General features: G+C 37.7%; 1 protein-coding gene across 1 annotated transcript in view; it reads left to right on the top strand.

Annotated features, from left to right (window-relative positions):
- Window positions 1-23,908, top strand: part of LOC131952165 (ATP-binding cassette sub-family A member 2) — a 44,337-nt gene that overhangs the window by 6,185 nt on the left and 14,244 nt on the right. Inside the window, exons 6-17 of the mRNA XM_059314722.1 lie at window positions 7,842-8,015; window positions 8,899-9,050; window positions 9,855-9,974; window positions 11,110-11,227; window positions 13,984-14,138; window positions 17,691-17,840; window positions 18,887-19,097; window positions 19,899-19,996; window positions 20,398-20,549; window positions 21,186-21,218; window positions 22,570-22,727; window positions 23,492-23,826. Coding sequence (XP_059170705.1) covers window positions 7,842-8,015; window positions 8,899-9,050; window positions 9,855-9,974; window positions 11,110-11,227; window positions 13,984-14,138; window positions 17,691-17,840; window positions 18,887-19,097; window positions 19,899-19,996; window positions 20,398-20,549; window positions 21,186-21,218; window positions 22,570-22,727; window positions 23,492-23,826 — 1,856 coding nt within the window. The remainder of the gene's footprint in view (window positions 1-7,841; window positions 8,016-8,898; window positions 9,051-9,854; window positions 9,975-11,109; window positions 11,228-13,983; window positions 14,139-17,690; window positions 17,841-18,886; window positions 19,098-19,898; window positions 19,997-20,397; window positions 20,550-21,185; window positions 21,219-22,569; window positions 22,728-23,491; window positions 23,827-23,908) is intronic.

Here is a 23,908-nt window from a genome sequence, read left to right as displayed (position 1 = left end):
TATAATACCTTATATGGAATGATTGTGCAACACCTGGGTTTTTTCCACTGACTTATTAAGGTGTTTGAGACATAGAAATTTTCCATTAAACTCTGATTGAATGATTCTGATCAGATGATTATCCCAACCAATGGCGACATGAGTTGAGGATAGCCTCCCCTGTCACAGAAGTCTTTAATTGCACTGCACACTCGCAACACGAGGCAGTTTATCTTGACCTGGCAGTCTACGGGGCAGTTTTACCTTGGTCAGGCAGCCGTCCATATTGTCCGGCTATAGACTCTGACCATTTGAACGTGAGAGTACTTAAGACCTGTGTGTGCCTTGCTTTCTGAAGTTGATTTAGTCTTCTAGTTTAATATTACTTGTCGCTAAGTAAGTCTGGAAGCTACAGCAGTGTTGTGTGGCCTGTAGCTGTTCTTTAGACAGTGTAGAAATCTGTGATAGTGTTTTTTCCTGCATTGTGTAAGTTGGGTTTTTGATATTTTATACATTAAATATTTTATCTAGTTCATCTTTGTGTTCTGCCACAACTGTGTTCGCTGATTAAAAGGTCGTATGTAGATTGGATGAGTGTTAATTACAATAGTATCACTAGCTTCCCTAGACATTAAATTCGAGCCCTAGTGGGTCGTTGTGTTAAGTGTTCATCCACTTAGGCCGTGAGGCATTTGCATATGACCCCGAAAAAAGAATCCGGGGACGTTCTCCTTCTATTTGGCTGATAGACAGGTTAACGTTACAAAGTGGGGGCTCGTCCGGGATTTAATCTGTCGTTCCAGTTGTTGGTTATATCAGTTGAATACTAAGGTTAGTTGGATTTAGTTGTTTTTATATCCAGTAGCGCAGTGTTCTTACAACGCGCGCTCAGGCTAGAGTATCTAGGTCAAATAAGCAGACGTGTCACGTTCTACATTTAGAGGTCAAGTACACGGCCCAACGCTGTGTATTAATTTAAAGGATCTAGGCTTGTTGTGATTTTCAAGTTAGTGTTATGGAGTCTTTTTTGGCTAATCCTACTTTTGAAGGTGTAGAAAAGTTGAGTAGAAAAGTTTTGATTAGTGTTGTTAAGGAATTGAAATTGGATTATTCTGTTACGCAGAAGTCAGAGGTGTTGAGAGATAAAGTTGTTGTTCATTTTATTAATGAAGGGGTATTTGATGAAAGCTTGTTGGCTGGGGTGTTACTCCGCGAGGAGAAACCTCTAGAGAAGATAGAATTAGAAGCTAGAATTGCTTTAGAGAAGGCTTTAAAAGAAAAGGAGTTTGAAACTAGAAGTGCTCTAGAGAAACAGGAGTTAGAGGCTAAAATTGCTTTAGATAAGAGGAGGTTGGAATTAGAGTTTGGTCAAGTTAGTGATGTCACTTCTCAGGTAGATCCAAAAAAGTTGTCGGTAGGGCAAGTGATTGCCAAATTTGGGAAATTAGTTCCTAAATTTGATGAAACAGATTTGGTCGTTTTCTTTAACTCGTTTGAGAGTTTAGCGAAGACATGTGAATGGCCCGAAACTTCCATTACTGCTTTATTGAGCTCTGTCCTTACTGGGAAAGCTGCAAAAACATACCAGGCACTCTCTCACGACGTTCAAAATAACTATAGTTTGGTCAAGACTGCCATTTTGAAGGCCTACGCACTGACGCCCGAGGCCTATCGGACAAAATTCCGAACACTCCGCAAGTTACCCACACAATCATATGTGGAATTTCTCTTTGAAAAGGAGAAAATATTCTCAAGGTGGCTACACTCTGAGGAAGTTTCTGAGTTTGAGAAACTCAGGTCACTTATCCTAAGGGAAGAATTCCTATCGTCCCTGCCTGAAGAGATACGACTACACATACTGGATAACAAGATAACTGATATCCAGAAGGCTGCTGAGTCGGCTGACACATATATGTTGGTGCATAAGAAACCACCAGTGTCAGGAAACCGCCTCAACCCCGTGCTTCCCCTTTTTGGCAGCAATCCTCCTGTTGGCCAACACGTGAAGGCATTACAGTCCAGAGAGAAACCAAGATCAACTCTCAATCGTCGAGCAGTATGCCAGTTCTGCAAAAGACCTGGTCATCTTGTCAAAGACTGTTACAAACGTCGTCAATATAACAGAGAGGTGGTGCGTACTTCCGCGCACTATGCTCTATCCCCTCAAGCAGCCAGTTCAACTATGAACTCTAGAATTCTAAAGGACTCTAACCCTAAGTGTCCGCAAGAAGGTAGTCAAGTCTCCACACATTATGTGCAGTCACATTTTGACTGTTCTCGCCACCATCCAGTTTCTTCCGAGTCTACCGATCTCGAGGGATCGAGAAAAGTTGACTTTTCATCTTTTATTGCCGAAGCCATCATTAGCAAACCAGGTGACCCGTTGTCTCAGAAGAATATCACCGTCCTAAGAGACACAGGAGCGTCACAATCACTCCTTTTGAAAAGTTCAATGGACATTACACCTGAGACGAACACCGGAAGGATTTCCATTATCCAGGGAGTGGGGACAAAACCTACTGTCGTCCCTCTACACAAGTTTGCCTTGAAACATCATCTCGTCGAAGGTGAGGTCATTTTAGGTGTGATAGATAGTATTCCAGTCCCAGGTGTACACCTACTTCTAGGGAATGACCTTGCGGGAAGCAAAGTATACCCCTGTACGGTTTCAGACCCTTTGTCAACAGTTCCAGATAATGATTATGAACTGTATCCTGCATGTGCGGTGACAAGAAGCCAGACCAAACAATTGGCTGACACAACGTCTGAACCACACCCGCCATCATCGTCAAGAAATTCGACTCCCAAACTGGAGTCTATGCTTCCAGAAAACACAAGTCTGGGCTTACCCCTGAGGATATCTCAGGAAGACATCATTAAAGCTCAACAAGTCGACGCGGAACTCAAAGCAACGGTCGAAAAATTTCTATCATCTGACGATGGAGAATACTTCTCCGAGAACGGCCTCTTCTTTCGTCGCGCTATACCAGTGAATGCCTCACCAGCCGAACCATGGTTGGGTAAAAACCAGCTGTGGGTCCCTCCACCTTATCGGCATGAAATACTTAAGCTGGCACATGACCATCCAATGTCAGCGCACCCAGGTGTCACTAAAACGACGGCGAAGATCAAAGAACTGTTCTTTTGGCCCAAAATGAGAAAAGATGTGTCGCGTTACTGTAGAAGTTGCACGAACTGTCAGTTGGCCGGAAAGCCAAACCAGACAATTCCTAAGGCCCCTTTGAGTCCGATTCCTGTATTAGAAGAACCTTTTTCTAAAATCGTCATGGACTGTGTAGGTCCCTTGCCTAAAACCAAGGCGGGCAACGAGTACCTACTTACCTTTATGTGTTCAAGTACCCGTTTTCCCGAGGCGATTCCCTTACGGAACATTAAGGCAAAGACTGTAGTCAGAGCCATGACCCGGTTCTTCACTACCTTTGGATTACCTAGAATCGTGCAAACAGATCAAGGCAGCAACTTCACCAGTCACCATTTTCAGGAAGCACTAGCCAAGCTAGGCGTTACCCACACCACCAGCTCAGCCTACCACCCTCAGTCTCAAGGCGTACTTGAGAGGTTCCACCAAACCCTCAAAACCATGCTAAGGACATTCGCTAATAGTAACACCCAATGGGATGAGTCTGTTCCTTGGATTGTTTTCGCCGCGAGGGACTGTGTCCAGGACTCTTTAGGCTACTCGCCTTTTCAACTTGTGTTTGGACATTCTGTCCGTGGTCCCCTGAAGCTGATACACGAACGTTGGACAGGTACCAGTGATCATCCAGTGGAAAACTTCGACGATTTTCACGTTCGACTGAAAGCCGTGTGCGAAATGGCTCACAAGAACTTAAGAAAGGCCCAAGTGAGAATGAAAGGACTGTATGATAAGAGTTCTTGTAAACGAACATTCAATCCAGGCGACAAAGTTCTTGTGTTAGTGCCGAATCTGAACAATGCGTTATCCTTGAGATATTGTGGACCCTTTACTGTGCATTCAAAATTAAGTGATTTGAACTATGTTGTCAATACGCCCGACAGAAGAAAGAAACAGACAGTGTATCATGTTAACTCACTAAAAAAATATTATGATAATTGTAACAATTTTCATTCCACAGCTAAAATTACTTTACCTGTATGTTCAAATGTTTCTGATGATGTGATACATGATAAATTGAAACCCCCAAAATTGGTAAATTCTTCTTTTTTAGATAATTTGAATGTCCACCTTATGCATTTGTCCACAGAGAAAAGCCAGAGATTGTCTCAGTTATTCGAGACATTTCCCTCTATTTTTGGGGATGTCCCCAAAGAAGCGAAGGTTCCACCTCATGATGTAGTCGTAGGTGACGCAAAACCCATTAAACAACACCCCTATAGAGTTAACCCGGAAAAAGCTGCTTTGATAAAAGATGAAATTGATTATATGCTCAAGAATGATATCATTGAGCCCAGTTTCAGCAACTGGAGTTCCCCATGTCTCCTAGTCCCGAAAGACGGTGGATCTTTCAGGTTTGTGACCGACTTTAGGAAGGTAAATGCGCTCACCAAAGCTGATTCCTATCCTTTACCTCGGATAGAAGACGTTATTGATAAAGTTGGTCAGGCTAAGATAATTTCCAAAATTGATTTACTTTCAGGATACTGGCAAATCCCCTTATCTGACCGTGCCAAGGAAATATCTGCTTTTGTAACCCCTAATGGTTTTTATAGATACAAACGTATGCCCTTTGGTATGCGAAATGCTGGTCAAACTTTCCAGAGGGTCATTAACTCTGTCATTGCTGACATAGACCAATGTGAGGCCTACATAGATGATATAGTTGTATTTTCTAATACTTTTGAAGAACATATTGTTCAGTTGACTAACCTTTTTAGAAAATTGTCTGAAGTTAATTTTACTGTAAACTTACATAAAAGTGATTTCTGTAAAGCTTCAATTACCTATTTGGGTTATCAAGTGGGAACGAACCAAGTTCGGCCCATTGAAGCTAAAGTAGATGCTATTGTAAGGTTACCACCTCCCAAAAATTGTAAAGAGATCAAAAAGTTCCTTGGGATGGCTGGGTACTATAGACGGTTCTGTCAAAACTTTTCAGCTATTGCTGAACCTCTTACTGCATTATTGAAAAAGGGTGTTGAGTTTGAATGGTCAGATAAATGTCAAGAAGCTTTTTTAACCATTAAGTCATTTCTATCTAATGATCCTGTTATGGCTGCACCAAATTTCAGCAAGCCCTTTAAACTTGCCATTGATGCTAGCAACTTAGCCATTGGCTCAGTCCTATTTCAAGAAGACAACATGGGAATTGACCATCCCATTGCCTTTTTTTCCAGGAAGTTAAATGAAAACCAAAAGAATTATTCTACTATTGAAAAAGAAGCTTTAGCTTTGGTTTTATCATTACAACATTTTGAAGTCTATGTCTCTTCTTTAACCAATCCAGTCAGAGTGTTTTCTGACCATGATCCCCTGAAATTTACCTCTAAGTTAGGACAGACAAATCAAAGAATATTGAGGTGGTGCTTATATTTCCAAAATTTTAATCTGGAAATTTCACACATTAAGGGTAGTGATAATGTTGTGGCTGATTGTTTGTCAAGGATGTAAAATCTTGTTACACACATTGATCATGTGACATGCTTTGTGGTTCATTAGGACCATAGACAGGTTTTGTTTGAATGTCACTCATATGAAAATGAGTGGTGTGAGTTTTGAATTTTTTTTTCAAAATTCCAATCCTGTTGAATATTTTGTTTATTTTCAGGTGAACCTTAATTAAAGGTGGTTTTTGATTATATGTAATCTTTTATAATAATATGTCTCATATGACTCAATTGATATTGTAGCTAGTCATTGAAATAAAGGTCTTACCCTGGCGGGTTTACCACTTTTAATATCCACATGGAAATATTGTAATACCCTTTTTGAGGGATTTTGATGTATAATTACTTTTTGAAGGGTTACTCCCCTTTCATCAATTGTAAAAGTTGGAGTTACTTCCCTTTTATGTTCAGGGATATTTTCATATGGTATTATGATTTTGATTGACTACATTTGTAAAACATTTTTTTTTTATTCTCATTGCCAGATTGGTTCCTTATGTATGTTTTTGTGGAACCTATCTGTCACTTCCAAAAAGGGAGGGGATGTGACCTACTTAGGTCGAGTCAGGTTCCATTTTTATTTCGACATTGTATAATACCTTATATGGAATGATTGTGCAACACCTGGGTTTTTTCCACTGACTTATTAAGGTGTTTGAGACATAGAAATTTTCCATTAAACTCTGATTGAATGATTCTGATCAGATGATTATCCCAACCAATGGCGACATGAGTTGAGGATAGCCTCCCCTGTCACAGAAGTCTTTAATTGCACTGCACACTCGCAACACGAGGCAGTTTATCTTGACCTGGCAGTCTACGGGGCAGTTTTACCTTGGTCAGGCAGCCGTCCATATTGTCCGGCTATAGACTCTGACCATTTGAACGTGAGAGTACTTAAGACCTGTGTGTGCCTTGCTTTCTGAAGTTGATTTAGTCTTCTAGTTTAATATTACTTGTCGCTAAGTAAGTCTGGAAGCTACAGCAGTGTTGTGTGGCCTGTAGCTGTTCTTTAGACAGTGTAGAAATCTGTGATAGTGTTTTTTCCTGCATTGTGTAAGTTGGGTTTTTGATATTTTATACATTAAATATTTTATCTAGTTCATCTTTGTGTTCTGCCACAACTGTGTTCGCTGATTAAAAGGTCGTATGTAGATTGGATGAGTGTTAATTACAATAGTATCACTAGCTTCCCTAGACATTAAATTCGAGCCCTAGTGGGTCGTTGTGTTAAGTGTTCATCCACTTAGGCCGTGAGGCATTTGCATATGACCCCGAAAAAAGAATCCGGGGACGTTCTCCTTCTATTTGGCTGATAGACAGGTTAACGTTACATGCTTAAGTTCAGATAATGGTAAGGGCTAAAATAGTGATAAAGCCAGGCAGCTTTTTCATTTTTCTCTGGGGAGGTGGACTTAAATTTTCGGGAAGGGGGGAGGGAGTGACAGAATATAATTAAAGTATAAATTTTCTATATAAATCTTATTTTTATTCTCTATCGTTCGGGATGGTGTGCGGCAGTGCCCTCGCCCACCCCCATCTCCTTCAAACATACGTATTAAACAAATTGGGGTGATGATAATAACACTAAAATATTTTTAATTTTGCTGCTACGTATCACTTGTGAGGCTAGGTTAGAAACATTTTAGCTACGCTGGGAGAGTGAATTGTGGTTCGTCCCGTGTTCTTTTAGTCCCCCCTTCCAGAAAATTTCAAGTGCCCCCCCCCCCCCCTCGACGGAGAAAAAAATCTGGAAGAAACACTGGGTATAGAAGTGACGTGAACAATTATTAGGGAGAATTCGGTTAGTAAAATAAGGTGCTCAAAACAATGTTTACTTTGTCGTTAGTAGTTATAAAAAATTAAATGCATTAACAAATTATCTTTTCCTGTTAGTGGCCAAGAAACTTGGGGCAGATGAAGTAGAGTTCATCTGTTTCAATGACCTCGGCATACGCGGGGGATAATGTGTTCAGCACTATGCCCAGTCGCAGCTGTTTCCCTAACGTGAGTTTGGTACCCATCTGAGCTGGGTGGACTCAGGTAGCATCTACTGTCTTGTGGCATGATTCGAACTCGAGACTCTCGGGCTAGCAGTCTGCCGCTCAACCACTAGGCCACGCCGTCCCCCACCTTAACAAATATCCACCGTTAGTTTTTTAAGGCGTTTTGTGCATTAATCCTCTTAGGATACAATAAAAATATAACGTTTTATTCCTGTAATTACCCTGATCTATTTTGTCGTTCTCCCACAGAAATAAAAGTGTTCTCCCTCGTCTTCGTGGGTTACACGTATTTTGCCTGCAACTACCTGTCCAATTTCCTCCTGTCTGGAAGCCATCCCCACCCCCGCCCCTTGGTTGGCGCCCTGGTCTACTCACACGGTGCTAGACTTTGCTTTGATGCCTTTTTCTGGAAGGAAATGTACTGTAAGTAGTGGGGGTTGTGTGGGATAAGTGTGGGTTGTGTGGGAAAAGAGTGGGGAGTTGTGTGATAAGTGCGGAGTTGTGTGGGATAATTGTGGGGAGTTGTGTGGGATAAGTGTGGGATTAGTGTTGGATAAGTGTGGGTTTTGTGGGATAAGTGTGGGGAGTTGTGTGGGATAAGTGTGGGTTTTGTGGGATAAGTGTGGGGAGTTGTGTGGGATAAGTGTGGGATAAGTGTTGGATAAGTGTGGGTTTTGTGGGATAAGTGTGGGGAGTTGTGTGGGATAAGTGTGGGTTTTGTGGGATAAGTGTGGGGAGTTGTGTGGGATAAGTGTGGGATTAGTGTTGGATAAGTGTGGGGTTTTTTGGGATAAGTGTGGGGAGCTGTGTGGGATAAGTGTGGGTTTTGTGGGATAAGTGTGGGGAGTTGTGTGGGATAAGTGTGGGGACTTGTGTGGGATAAGTGTGGGGAGTTGTGTGGGATTACCGTGGGATAAGTGTGGGGAGTTATGTGGGATAAGTGTGGGGACTTGTGTGGGATATGTGTGGGGAGTTGTGTGGGATAAATGTGGGGACTTGTGTGGGATAAGTGTGGGGAGTTGTGTGGAATAAGCGTGGGATAAGTGTGGGGAGTTGTGTGGGATAAGTGTGGGGAGTTGTGTGGGATAAGGGATAAGTGTGGGTAAATATCCTGTATATAATGGATTTGTGTCTCCATGATAACTACATATTTTACATGGCAAGACAATATAACTGTATTAAAATTATCATTCACTCCATTAAAAGTGTTCACCAGATGGGTGTTATTGACGAACAAAATCTTAAACTTCAATTTGTATATAAACAATAGAGAATGTGTTAGTATCGTTAACTGTTTTACAAACAGACGACACAGCGAAAGATACAAGTCAATACGACTTGGAGATTGTGGAGGGATCAGTTTACATGATTGTAAACAGTCTGCTCAACTGCTTGATTGTGGTGCTGATTGAGGTGACAAGCGATGATGAGAAGAGCCTCTTGCAGCGGATCTTTAAGGTTATCACGTGACATTCGTGCTGATGTGGATTGTGTGTGGGGAATGGCGTGGTTGGATAGTACAGTTCACGACTTCTAACCTGAAAAACTCGAGTTCGAATACCGTCTTTAAGGTTGTCCTGTGTTATTCGTGGTGATGTGGATTGTGTGTGGTTGGATAGTATAGTTCACGGCTTCTAATATGAAAGACTCGAGTTCGGATCCCGTCTTTAAGGTTGTCTTGTGTCATTCGTGGTGATTTGGATTATGTGTGGGGGACAGCCGTTTCGATAGAGCTTAGAATTACTAAACCTAAAGACTCGAGTTCGAATCTCGGGCTTAATCTAGTTTGGCGCTCCTAAGCCCACCCACTTCTAATGGGTACACAATGTTCCTAGTTCAAAACCTCGGGCGGTGATTGGGGTGGTCGGGTAGGTCAAAGATATGGTGGCTAAACCGAGTTCAAACCTTGGACAGATGAGGCCCATAATAGAAAACAACTGCTGACTTGTCGTTCGTTCTTGGTTGGACAAAGGCTATGGAAGCAAATCTAGAGAGAAAAGCAGGTTGAAATCGGAGTCAATAAGGCCCATAACAAGTTGACAGGAAATACTTAATTGGGTTAGAGAAAATTCCTACCATTATTAGAATTAACAAAGAAGAAGAAGGAACTTTGGGCAGACGAGGCTCGTTAGCAAGGGACAGTAACCCATTTAAGGGAGAAAATTCCAAAATCTCTCGCCTGCATGATCAAGTTTTTTTAGGTAACAAAAGCGATTTTATTTATATGATTGTTTATTTTATTTTTATTTTTTACATTTACAGAAACACAACTCTGAAGTGCACGACGTATCGCACACAAATTTCCCACCTCAAAATAAAAAATTGTTTGAAGACCCGCCCACTGATTCTACTTCTGGAATCGTTATTCGAGATCTGGTCAAGGTGGTATTAATAATATACAGTTATAATGATCTAATAAAGGTGGTATTTTAACATTTACGGTCATAAAATTTGGTCAAGGTGGGATTTATAATGTACCGTCATATTGATCTAATAATGGTGGTATTTTAACATTTACTGTCATAATAATCTAGTTAAGGTAGAATTTATAATGTACAGTCATATTGAACTAATAAAGGTGGTATTTTAACATTTACTGTCATAATAATCTAGTTAAGGTGGGGTTTATAATGTATCGTCATATTGATCTAATAAAGATGGTATTTCAACATTTACTGTCATAATAATCTAGTTAAGTTCGGATTTATAATGTATCGTCATATTGAACTAATAAAGTTGGTATTTTATTATTTACTGTCATAATAATCTAGTTAAGTTCGGATTTATAATGTATCGTCATATTGAACTAATAAAGTTGGTATTTTATTATGTACTGTCATAAAAATTTGGTCAAGGTGGGATTTATAATGTAACTTCATATTGATCTAATAAAGGTGGTATTTTATTATTTACTGTCACAATAATCTAGTAAAGGTGGGATTTATGATGTATCGTCATATTGATCTAATAAAAGCGGTATTTTATTATTTACTGTCATAGTAATCTGGTTTAAGTGTGATTTAAAGCTAGCTTTCAGGTTGATTTAATTAAGATGGTATTTACAATTTACCGTCATACTGATATAAATAAGGTGGTACTTTAACTTCAGCATTTACAGTCATACAGATCTTGTACGTGTGGGATATACCATTTACCGTCAAATAACAAATGTGGTATTTTAACAATTACCGTCATACTAATCTAGTTTAGGTGGGATTTACCATTTACAATTATATAACAAACGTGGTATTTCATCATTTCGTCATATTATTCCAATTAAGCTTGGGTATTTCCCAATTAGGGACTAATTGATCTTATTATGGTAGAAATTCCCGTATCAGATTATATCAATCTAACAAAACACATTTACCTCACCCCTCAACCAGACCTTAAACTGGTTGTGTAGCTTGATAATCCTTATCCCTAATCGGTTATCTAAGTTGACCATCCTTATCCCCAACCGGTCAAGTTGACCATCCTTATCCCCCCATCGTTATCCCCCTATCCTTATCCCCAGATGTATGGTGCTGATATGGTCGTGTCTGGCATCAACCTGGAAATCTACAAGAATCAGATCACGATGCTGCTGGGTCACAACGGCGCGGGGAAAACAACAACAATTTCAATGATCCTAGGTATAAACATGTCGTAGGTATAAATATGTTGTTGGCTCTATGTTTCTATTGGTGGAAAAACAACAACAATTTCAATGATCCTAGGTATAAACATGTCGTAGGTATAAATATGTTATTGGCTCTATGTTTCTATTGGTGGAAAAACAACAACAATTTCAATGATCCTAGGTATAAACATGTCGTAGGTATAAATATGTTGTTGGCTCTATGTTTCTAATGGTGGAAAAACAACAACAATTTCAATGATCCTAGGTATAAACATGTCGTAGGTATAAATATGTTGTTGGCTCTATGTTTCTAATGGTGGAAAAACAACAACAATTTCAATGATCCTAGGTATAAACATGTCGTAGGTATAAATATGTTGTTGGCTCTATGTTTCTAATGGTGGCAAAACAACAACAATTTCAATGATCCTAGGTATAAACATGTCGTAGGTATAAATATGTTGTTGGCTCTATGTTTCTATTGGTGGAAAAACAACAACAATTTCAATGATCCTAGGTATAAACATGTCGTAGGTATAAATATGTTGTTGGCTCTATGTTTCTAATGGTGGAAAAACAACAACAATTTCAATGATCCTAGGTATAAACATGTCGTAGGTATAAATATGTTGTTGGCTCTATGTTTCTAATGGTGGAAAAACAACAACAATTTCAATGATCCTAGGTATAAACATGTCGTAGGTATAAATATGTTGTTGGCTCTATGTTTCTAATGGTGGCAAAACAACAACAATTTCAATGATCCTAGGTATAAACATGTCGTAGGTATAAATATGTTGTTGGCTCTATGTTTCTATTGGTGGAAAAACAACAACAATTTCAATGATCCTAGGTATAAACATGTCGTAGGTATAAATATGTTGTTGGCTCTATGTTTCTAATGGTGGAAAAACAACAACAATTTCAATGATCCTAGGTATAAACATGTCGTAGGTATAAATATGTTGTTGGCTCTATGTTTCTAATGGTGGAAAAACAACAACAATTTCAATGATCCTAGGTATAAACATGTTGTAGGTATAAATATGTTGTTGGCTCTATGTTTATAATGGTGGCAAAACAACAACAATTTCAATGATCCTAGGTATAAACATGTCGTAGGTATAAATATGTTGTTGGCTCTATGTTTCTAATGGTGGAAAAACAACAACAATTTCAATGATCCTAGGTATAAACATGTCGTAGGTATAAATATGTTGTTGGCTCTATGTTTCTAATGGTGGCAAAACAACAACAATTTCAATGATCCTAGGTATAAACATGTCGTAGGTATAAATATGTTGTTGGCTCTATGTTTCTAATGGTGGAAAAACAACAACAATTTCAATGATCCTAGGTATAAACCTGTCGTAGGTATAAATATGTTGTTGGCTCTATGTTTCTAATGGTGGCAAAACAACAACAATTTCAATGATCCTAGGTATAAACATGTCGTAGGTATAAATATGTTGTTGGCTCTATGTTTCTAATGGTGGCAAAACAACAACAATTTCAATGATCCTAGGTATAAACATGTCGTAGGTATAAATATGTTGTTGGCTCTATGTTTCTAATGGTGGAAAAACAACAACAATTTCAATGATCCTAGGTATAAACCTGTCGTAGGTATAAATATGTTGTTGCCTCTATGTTTCTAATGGTGGAAAAACAACAACAATTTCAATGATCCTAGGTATAAATATGTCGTAAGTATAAATATGTTGATGGCTCTATGTTTCTAATAGTGGCAAAACTCTCAGATGCAAAAGATTTCTCTTTAGACCTAGCGATCCTTTGGGTAGATGAAGTAAAGTTCATATGTTTCATAATATGTGCATATGAGGGGATTGTGTGGTCACCCCAGCCGTCTTTACTTTCCTTAACGTGAGTTAGGTACTCATCAGAGCTGGGTGGACTCAGAGACAGTGATTTAAACTCGAAATTTTTGGGTTAGCAGTCGTATTTTTCCAGAGGCTATTGAACGCTCTACCACTATGCCACGCTGTCATATATTTACTAATGTAGAAAAACGGAAAATTCCGCCATTAACTGGTCTGTATAAACGATTTTTTTCCGGAGGCTGTTGAGCGCTCTACCACTATGCCATGCCGTCATATATTTACTAATGTAGAGAAACGGAAAATTCCGCCATTAACTGGTCTGTATAAACGATTTTTTCCGGAGGCTGTTGAGCGCTCTACCACTATGCCATGCCGTCATATATTTACTAATGTAGAGAAACGGAAAATTCCGCCATTAACTGGTCTGTATAAACGATTTTTTCCGGAGGCTATTGAGTAACGACATCCAGATAAAGCCACACATATTAGAATAGCTGGACACATTTCACATAAATATTCTACTTTTTTTTATTGCCAACAAGCAGTGGGAGATAGTTAATAGGGCGACTGGAAAGATGCGCAACGTAAAACTGCGCTAAAGAAAGTGCGAAATGGCCATTTTGTTTTCTTTTAATTCGAGCAAATATAGACATTAACAACAAATGACCACATGTACATTGCAGCATAATAAAACGCTTTTCAACTTAATATGACAAAATTAAAGTATATTAGTATAATTAGTGTGTATTTTCGCATTTTCCGTCGCAAATTTTTCCGTTGGTGTATTTTTCCGTTGCGCATTTTTCCGATGGCGCATTCTTCTGGGAACCATTTAATAAATACATCGTCTGCTACTTTGTATGAAAAAAAAAGTCACAATGTTTTCTTTTATTTCTTACATTTAGAAAATCTTCCTGATTCTCTTTAGGTCTGACTTCAATCACGCACGGTAAGGTCACAATCAACGGATGTGACGTCACTAGTGACATCTCCGCCATGAAGAGGACTCTGGGACTCTGTCCGCAGGTGGATCTGTTTTTCCCCAAACTGACGGTATATGAGCACCTAGTCTTCTATTCCATGGTAAGTCAGTTTTTTTCTTTCGTACAAATTATTTTACCGTGCAATTACAGCTTTTGATGTTCCATTTCATGGTAGGTCTACGTCACGTTTTAAGTACAAGCTTTTCAACCGTGTATTTACAACAGAAAACTTACTATATAGGAGCATTTGGTGTTCTATTACATGGCGCGTCGCTTATTTCGTAAAAAGAAGTTTACTGTGCATTTAGAATTAGAAACTTACTGTATACGTAAGTTTTGGTTAAGGTATTCTATTCCATGATACGTCAATTTTTTTTTCCAATAAAAAATTTAACAACTGAAAACGTACTACTTACGAAGGTTAGTTAGGTCGTTATGGTTAAAGCGTTTTATTACAAGGTACGTCACTTTAATTGTACAAACAATTCAACCGTGCTTTTCGAAGTAGAAACTTACTACTTACTAAATAGTCGCCATTGGTATTCTATATCATGATAGGCTTACATTACGTTTTTCTTTCCTTACTATTATACGAACATTTGGGGCTTTATTCCATGGTACGTCACTTATATTGTAAAAAGAATGTAGAATTGGTATTCTATCCCATGATAGGCCTACATTACGTTTTTCTTTCCTTACTATTATACGAATATTTGGGGCTTTATTCCATGGTACTTCACTTATATTGTAAAAAGAATGTAGAATTGGTATTCTATCCCATGATAGGCCTACATTACGTTTTTCTTTCCTTACTAATATACGAACATTTGGGGCTTTATTCCATGGTACTTCACTTATATTGTAAAAATAATGTAGAATTGGTATTCTATCCCATGATAGGCCTACATTACTTTTTTTTCTTTCCTTACAATTATACGAACATTTGGGGCTTTATTCCATGGTACGTCACTTATATTGTAAAAAGAATGTAGAATTGGTATTCTATCCCATGATAGGCCTACATTCCTTTTTCTTTCCTTACTATTATACGAACATTTGGGGCTTTATTCCATGGTACGTCACTTATATTGTATAATTATCATTAAAAAAGTTAAAAAAAAACACGTTTTCTGATTGAACTAAAAAGTAGAAAATAAATGCTATACATCACAATAATGCAAGCGATCACTCTACTATAAGCGATGAAAAACGTGGGGCGCCGAAGTAAAAGTTATATTACTATTGATTAGATAATACTATTGACTTTTATTAGGGAGCTTGTAGAGAGTCAACAGTATTAGAAACTGTAAGAAAATCACGGCGCCCCACGTTTTTCATCGCTTATAGTAGAGTGTTCGCTTGCATTATTGTGATGTATAGCATTTATTTTCTACTTTTTAGTTCAATCAGAAAACGTGGGTTTTTTTTAACTTTTTTAATGATAATTATTTTCTACTTTTTAGTCTTTGTCTGTTTGTTTGCATTAAAATCTTGCTATCGGTTTTATCTTTTCGCATTCACTTTTTTTGGGTAAACGAAGACAACTCGTAAAAAACACGTGCCTTGAACCCGTGTCGAGTGGATTAGCAATCGTGGGCCCAACCACTCGACCATATCGTCTTCCCCATACTGGCCACCAGTTGTTACGGTTGTTTGTACACAAACACCGCGTGAACACTACTCAGTAAGCAAAGAGGGAGAGTACCGAACCTTGTTTTCATCAAATTACAGTTACTGGGTTATGTCCCTTTTTCCCCACGTTTTTACTACAATTATAAAGCGCTCTAAAATGCTCAATAAAATGTTTCCATGGATCAATTTAGTAATAATAACAATTGAATATTCTATTGTCATCCAAAACAAAGCTTCCCTGAAAATTTCAGCGCGCTAGCTAACTGGGAAGTGCCAAAAATTTCGATCGCAAGATTTGATTGGAAAGACAGAGACGAAAGCAAGTTAAAGAAAACGTGGGAAATAAACCGGGAGTGATCTCCCCTAAACTTTCTCGAATATTCTTATATAAAACAACAGGGGATGGGAACGGGCTATAGACATGATTTTAATCCATTTTAAATACTTAAAGTTTTAAAAATAGAATAAAATCTCGTAGACAAAAGAATTGCACACCAAGTGAACGCCAAATAAAAAAGTGCATACTAGTGCGCAATATTATTAGTACTTTATAAATTTACATTAGTTTTTTGAGAAATCGGAAGTAGCGTAAATTAGTACTTCTGGTCAACGGAAATTACTCAAAATTTAAAAGAAGGTAGAGAATTAGATCTTTTACTCACATGTGAAACTTCATTTATCTATCTGAAATAGTACTCAAGTTATAGGCTTTTGAAAAATTCAAAGTAGAAAAAGTACCACTTCCGGTTATCGGAAATCGCTCAAAAGTTGATACGGATCTACGATTTTGATAAAATACTTATATATAAAATGTCATCAACCTAGCTGTAACAGTACTCAAGTAATCGTGTTTACACACAGACACACACACACATATATATATATATATATATATATATATATATATATATATATATATATATATATATATATATATATATATATATATATATATATATATATATATATATATATATATATATATATACATATACATATATATGTACTTGGTGCTTTACTTTTTCATGATAAGTCATCCTATTCATATAAAAAGTTCGGCCGTGAATTCAGCACTAGAAACTGCCTGTATTCAAGTCCTTGATGCTTCCTTATTCCACGACAGGTCTAGATATTTTAACACAGAGTTCCAGAGTTTCTTCCAGGCATCTCTTCGGGGGGGGATGTAATTTATATATATTAAACATATACTTTTACTAGTGTCTGACACCCCCCCCCCGAAAAATGTTGACCGCCACCCCACCCCCCGAAAATATCAAGTGCCGCCCCCCCCCCCCCCCCGGAGAAAAAAGTCTGGAAGAAACACTGCAGAGTACAACTGTGCATTAGGCACTGTGAAAACAACAACACAAAAAGTCCACAATGTGTGACATAGGGCCGTTCGCCCACTAAACCTCACTGTTCTACCAATGGATCCATATATCCACATTTGGCACCTAAATGAACACCCAGACCAACAATGTAGACTTATCAATTTAGGACTAAGACTTAAAGTGGGTAACAAAGTTACCTATCTTATCCATATCCGTACACTTGTGTATAGGTGGGGGAGGGGGGCAGCTCAATTTAGGTGTGAGTAAATATATTTGCGTTGCTTTATGCAGTGGCGTAGCAAGGTCGGGTGTCACCCGGTGCGGCACTTAATGGTGTCACCCCCCCCCCAGAGGAATAGCAACCCTTCCCGGAGACAAACTTTCAATTTTCGATTTACACCCCCTCTCCCTCAAACTTTTGATTTGCACCACCCACCCCCCTCAAACATTCGATTTGCACCTCTTAAAAGACTATTTAACACTCGAATAATCTCTTAATGAGTGGAATTATCATTTTTCTCTATATATTTTTCTATTTTCTGCCTTGGTGTCACCCCCCTAAATGGTGTCACCCGATGCGGTCCGCACCCCTCAACCCCCCCCCCCCCCCCTCTCGCTACGCCACTGGCTTTATGTGATAAGAGTGGGATTTTAAAATATATTTGAGTTGCTTGATGCGATATTTACAGATGCGCAAATCTACACTTAAAAAGACAGAAGCCATGGAGCTACTCAACGTGCTAGGTATTGGAGACAGGGCTAATGTGTATCCACGCAATCTGTCGGGAGGGGAGAAACGTAAAGTCTCAATAGCGTGCGCCTTCGTCGGGAACACTCAGGTAAGTCTAAAATTTGTCGGGAACACTCAGTTAAGTCTAAAAGTTGCCGGGAACACTAAGGTTAATCTAGAAGTTGCTGGGAACACTAAGGTAAGTCTAAAATTTGTCGGGAACACTCATATAAGTCTAAAAGTTGCCGGGAACACTCAGGTAAGTCTAAAAGTTGCCGGGAACACTATTGTTAATCTAGAAGTTGCCGGGAACACTAAGATTAATCTATAAGTTGCTGGGAACACTCAAGTAAGTCTAAAAGTTGCCGGGAACACTCACGTAAGTTTAAAAGTTGCCGGGAACATACAGGTAGGTCTAAAAGTTGCTGGGAACACTCAAGTAAGTCTAGAAGTTGCCAGGAACACTCAAGTAAGTTTAAAAGTTGCCGGGAACATACAGGTAGGTCTAAAAGTTGCTGGGAACACTCAGGTAAGTCTAGAAGTTGCCAGGAACACTCAGGTATGTCTAAAAGTTGCATCAGATTTCCCCTTTCCCTCATCTGTAAAGCTTGGAATCAGCAGTGTCGCAGGAGCTGTAGAAATTAAACCAGAGTTAATAATCCTATCATCCAAGGGGCTCTAATCCTGGTTTTGGAATTTTCTCTCCTGGACAGGTTGCTGCCCCAAGTGACGAACCTCGTCCTCCCGAGGGTAAGAACTGATGACTTTCGATCTAGCAACTTTGTGCTTACCAACTAGACCACTCAGACGAAAATACCCCAATTAATTACAACTATAATGTCCACATGTGGACGGAGTTGTCTAGCGGTAGAGAGCTGGATTGCTAACCCGTTAGTCTCGAGTTCGAATCGGTGTTCAAGTCAGTAGACCGTCCCTGAGTCCACCCAACTCTGATGGGTACCTAACTCACGTTAAGGAAAGTAAATGCGGCTTTGCATAGTGTTGACCACACTATCTCTTCATATGCCGAGGTCACAGAAACAAGTGAACTCTACTTCACTTGCCCTATAGACCGTCAGGTTTGAAAGGGAAACTTTACTTTTTACTTTATAATGTCCACATAAGCAATGGCTATCTTTTTTTTTTCTCTGGCAGACGATTTTCCTTGACGAACCATCCAGCGGCCTTGACCCCAGTGCCAGACAAGACCTGTGGAAGGCCTTGAAGACCTGGCGCTCGGGTCGGACTATTTTAATGACGACACACTTCATGGACGAGGCGGAGAATCTCAGCGACAGAATCGCCATCTTGGAAAATGGCGCCATCAAATGCTGTGGCACCCCAGCGTTTTTGAAGAAAGTATACGGTAAACCTTATTTTCTTCGATCAATAACTACTGTTTCCTTGTAGAGGTCTATCACCTTATCTATTTCTTTTTATAAGCGTTTTAAGATAATTTTCCACAATCGAAAAACGAAAGTATCTAGAAAAAAAATCGTGAGGTTTAGACAGTGACTACAAATAAAGGCTATGGTTGTATACATTTCTTACTTTTTAGAGGGAAGAGGTAAGCGATAAGACTTTTGTTTTCAAGTGGAGGTGGAGGCACCTAGATGATTCAGGTTTTTCAAGGGAGGCGATGTGAAAAACACAAAATGGACACTTTTGATGTTCGAATTGGGGAAGGGGTGTGGTGGTGGGGGGTACATTAATTATTGCACAACATTTTTTTTTACTATAAATGACCTTTGTATTTGTTACATTACAATATTTATGCCATTAGGACTGAACTATAAACGGACGGTTTTATTAGTTAAAAACATATTATTGTCATTAAGACTGAACTATACACTGATAATTGTATAAATTAATTAAAATATTTGTGTTATTAGGTCTGAACTACAAAATGATGACTGTATTAATTAATTAAAATATTAGTGTCATTTGGACTGAACTATAAACTGATGATTGTATTAATTAATTAAAATATTCGTCTAAATAGGACTGAACTAAAAACTGGTGATTGTATTAATTAATTAAAATATTCGTCTCATTAGGACTAAACTACAAACTGATGATTGTATTAATTATTTAAAATATTCGTCTTATTAGGACTAAACTACAAACTGATGATTGTATTAATTATTTAAAATATTCGTCTCATTAGGACTAAACTACAAACTGATGATTGTAAAGGAAGAAAACTGTGTGGAGATGGATGTGGTTAATCACGTCAAAGCCAACATGAAATCTGCAACTTTTCAGGTAATTCGAGAGTACCTAGTGGGTACCTAGTGGGTACCTTGTGGGAGATTAGTGGGTAATTAGTGGGTACCTAGTGGGTAATTAGTGAGGTTTTAGTGGGTAATTATTGGGTATGAAGTGGGTACATAGTTGGTACCCAGTGCGTATCATTTGGGTTTCTATTGAGTATTTGAACTGCACCATTTGTTTACCAAAAAGCTAATATTTCTAGCTGCGAACAGATAATAAAAAAACAATAATATAAAACATGTACGTTTTTAAACTTAATATACAGTTAATGTTCAATGATATATAGCAAAATTAAGGATACTTTCTCCTCTTTTTATTATGTATTTATCAAACACAAACTCGCACACTTAAAAAACGATCTGATGAATGAGCAAAATATTTTATTACATTAGTCTTCAAATAGATCAGAGATGGCATTCACTTTGCCTGAAAGTCTGGTCAGTGAATACCCAAAGCTGCTAGAATGTTTAGAAGAAAACATGGCGGTATTGAACATAAAGTCCTTTGGTTTATCGGCGGCTTCAATGGAGGATGTTTTTTTCAGGTAACTTCAACATTCAGTACAATTTTTTACTCACTTTTAGAATAGCCTATATATTTACAGATATAGTAGATGTCTAATACTTTTTTGTGTGGCTGATAAGAATATACATGTGTATATAGTTGTGTACATATATATATATATATATATATATATATATATATATATATATATATATATATATATATATATAATACGCCTATATAGGCTATATATAAACATATATTATATATTTATATATATATATAAACATGACGGTCTGTGGGATAAGTGAAGTAGAGTTCACCTGTTTCTGGGATTTCGGCATATGAATAGACAGCGTGGTCGGCACTATGCCCAGTCGCCTTTGCTTTCCCTAACGTCAGTTAGGTACCCATCAGAGCTGGGTTGATTCAGGAGCGGCCTACTGGCTTGACCCCGGATTCGAACTCGAGAGTTACGGTGTAGCAGTCTAACTCTCTATCGCTAGATCACCACGTCCCAATTTTACTTTTGTGTTGTAACAAATCTACAATATTTTTTTAACCAACCAAACTGAACTTGAAAGCTTGATCAATTGAAGCGATATTTTGTGTGACTTTTTTTTTCACTGGGATATCTATTGATGACTCTGTATTATTTCTGTCTTTCATACATTAGGAGTCAAGTAGATGTAGAGGAGCAGAATGTAACGTAAGTTATACTAGTTCGTCATACATTTTCTTTTGGTCGAAGTCTTGTTTTGGTGGGCTTCAATATCCTCTTTCTTGGTTTTATTATCTACCAAAAAAATGAAAGATATAGATACGTAAAATAGATATAGTAATACAAAACGGAGTTACTACTGAATTGAATTTAACAAACTCGAAAGATATAGAAAGTAAAATACGAGTAGAAATACAGAACGGCTTTACAAACGAAATTTGATTTTACAAACTAGAAAGATATAGAAAAATTAAGAAGTTATAGAAATACAAAATGGATGTACAACAAAATTGGATTTAACAAACTGGACACTTACGTAGGTACATGATCATGCATAATAAATGCCATAGACTGAAGCAGCAAAATCGTGCAAGATGGCAGACACTGAAATAGTAGCATTGTAAAATTTTAATCTGTCTCTAGTTTAAGTGCCTGCATCAGATAGGAGTTATTAAGGGAATATGCTCAAAAAAAAAATCACCATAATCCTTATTTTTTTTTGTCGTAATGGTTTTTTTTTCACTTTTGGATAATTAGTTCGTTTTTGTAATAAGAAAATAATAACTTCAATAGAAATTTATTTTTAATACCATTTTTATGAACCTATTAATGAAAAAATATTTTTCCCAATCTTACATGCTCTCTACGAAAAGTTTTATATCAATCATCATCTTGTACTTAGGATCATCGGAAAGCTGAATTTCTCATCAATTCCAAAACACGAAAAGCTTACAATCGGCCTTACATTACATTTTGCTGTTTTTCTCAGTTCGCAGTTTTTTAAAACTAAAAAGCCTACTGCACTTTTTATTTATTACACAATGCCTACCATATTTTCAGTAACAGAAATAAAGTTTTTGTCACGAGGAAATAGTGATTGCTTTCATAGCAAAAATTTGTGGTAAATAATATGCAAATTTTGAAATTTTTTCATTCTAAAAAGGGTACGAATTTTCAGGCCTTGTAGAATTCTGACCTAAAGCCTTTTAAACAGTTTTGTCGTGATAAAAGTTTAAACATATATTGAAATAACAGTCGTTTAAATTTGATTGCTATAAGTGCATTAATAAAAAGCCTTAGCGTTTTTAAAAGTACACAAAATTCAATATAGTGGTGATTTCTTTTTCGGGTTTCCATGACAATCAAGATTGTAACAGCCTTTTTTGCTTTAATTATTTTAATACTTACTGTCATGTTCCAAACATGGTAAAAGTATTTAAATGGTTTTAGATCTTAAATTGTAAAAAAAAAAATAGAAATAAACTTAGCAAATCCCCTTAATAAGTGCTAAAAATGTTTCTATATAATTTTTTAAAAATATTTTATTAAAATTGAATAGACCGCCCTCATCTCCCATATTGCCGGGGACTCCAGTTGATGAAGACGACGCCTCAGCTGTTGATAAAGTGACAAGTCAGATCCCTACAGTTCCCAGTAACGTGCCCGTCAGTGCACAAGAGGCTGACGTCCATGTCAAATTCGACTCAAAGGAAGCTGGTATGTTTATGTGACAAGAGTGGGATTTTAGAATATATTTGCTTTATGTGACAAGAGTGGGGTCTTAGAAAATATTTGCTTTATAAAATATGAGTGGGATTTTAGAATATATTCGAGTTGCTTAATGACATAAGAGTGGGATTTTGAAATATATATATAAGAGTTGCTAAATAATATAAGAGTTAGATTTTAGAATATATTTGAGTCGCTTAATTTTATAAGAGTGAGACTTTAGAATATATTTAAGTTGCTTAATGTTATAAGAGTGTGACCTAAGAATATATTTGGGTTGGTTGCTTAATTAATGATATAAGAGTGGGATTTGAGAATATTTTTGAGTCGCTTAATGATATAAGAGTGAGATTTATTTTAAAAGATATTTGGGTGCTTAGCGACGTCAATCAGGTTTAGCTAATTTAAAACCTGAACACAAATACTTCCACGGGCGTCACTTAAAATCATTTCTTATCTCACAGTTCTCTACTAAAACCATATCGTACAAAGAGAAGCTCTCATCACACAAACTTAGAACCCCTCTCGTCATATAATTTTAGATCCCCTCTCGTCACACACAATTTAGATCTCCTCTCCTCACACATTTACCTCTTTCGTTACACAAATTTAGAGACCCGGACTCCACACACATTTGGCACCTCTCTGATCACGAAAAATTCATTTAACTTTGTTGAACAACTTATCTGTTGTTTTACCAATTATATTCCATGATTTTTCTCTAAACCTAACCTTCTTTTGTCCACCTACAGATCTTAAACGCATCATCCAGCTAAAGAAAGAATCCTTCATTGAGAAATTATCGCTCCAATTTTATGCGCTTTTCGTTAAACGGTGGATCCTTTTCAAAAGACGCATCATATCCGTCGTCCTAACAATGTTGACCAATCAGTTTTTAATCGCCTTTCACGTGTGGCAGTCCTATCAGGTGCAGCCAGTCCCTCCCCTAGCCTTCACGACCCAGGGGTACAAAAACATGACCGTCATGATGGGTGCACCCGAAGACCCTGGGGCAATGAAAATCTACAACAGTCTCAAAGAACTCCTGAGGCCGAATTTTCACGTTGTGGAGCCGGATAAGTCTTTGGTAAAGTATTTTTAAACAGCTTTTATTTAGCTTGCTTAGTATGTTTGTGTGTGGTTCTGCAACTATTGGAATCTACATTTGA

Source organism: Physella acuta, unplaced genomic scaffold (assembly GCF_028476545.2).
Source record: "Physella acuta isolate Inbredline_101_S28 unplaced genomic scaffold, ASM2847654v3 ptg000070l, whole genome shotgun sequence".
NCBI lineage: Eukaryota > Metazoa > Mollusca > Gastropoda > Physidae > Physella > Physella acuta.
Note: the sequence above shows the minus strand (reverse complement) of the source record. Positions and strands in the feature narration are given on the sequence as shown.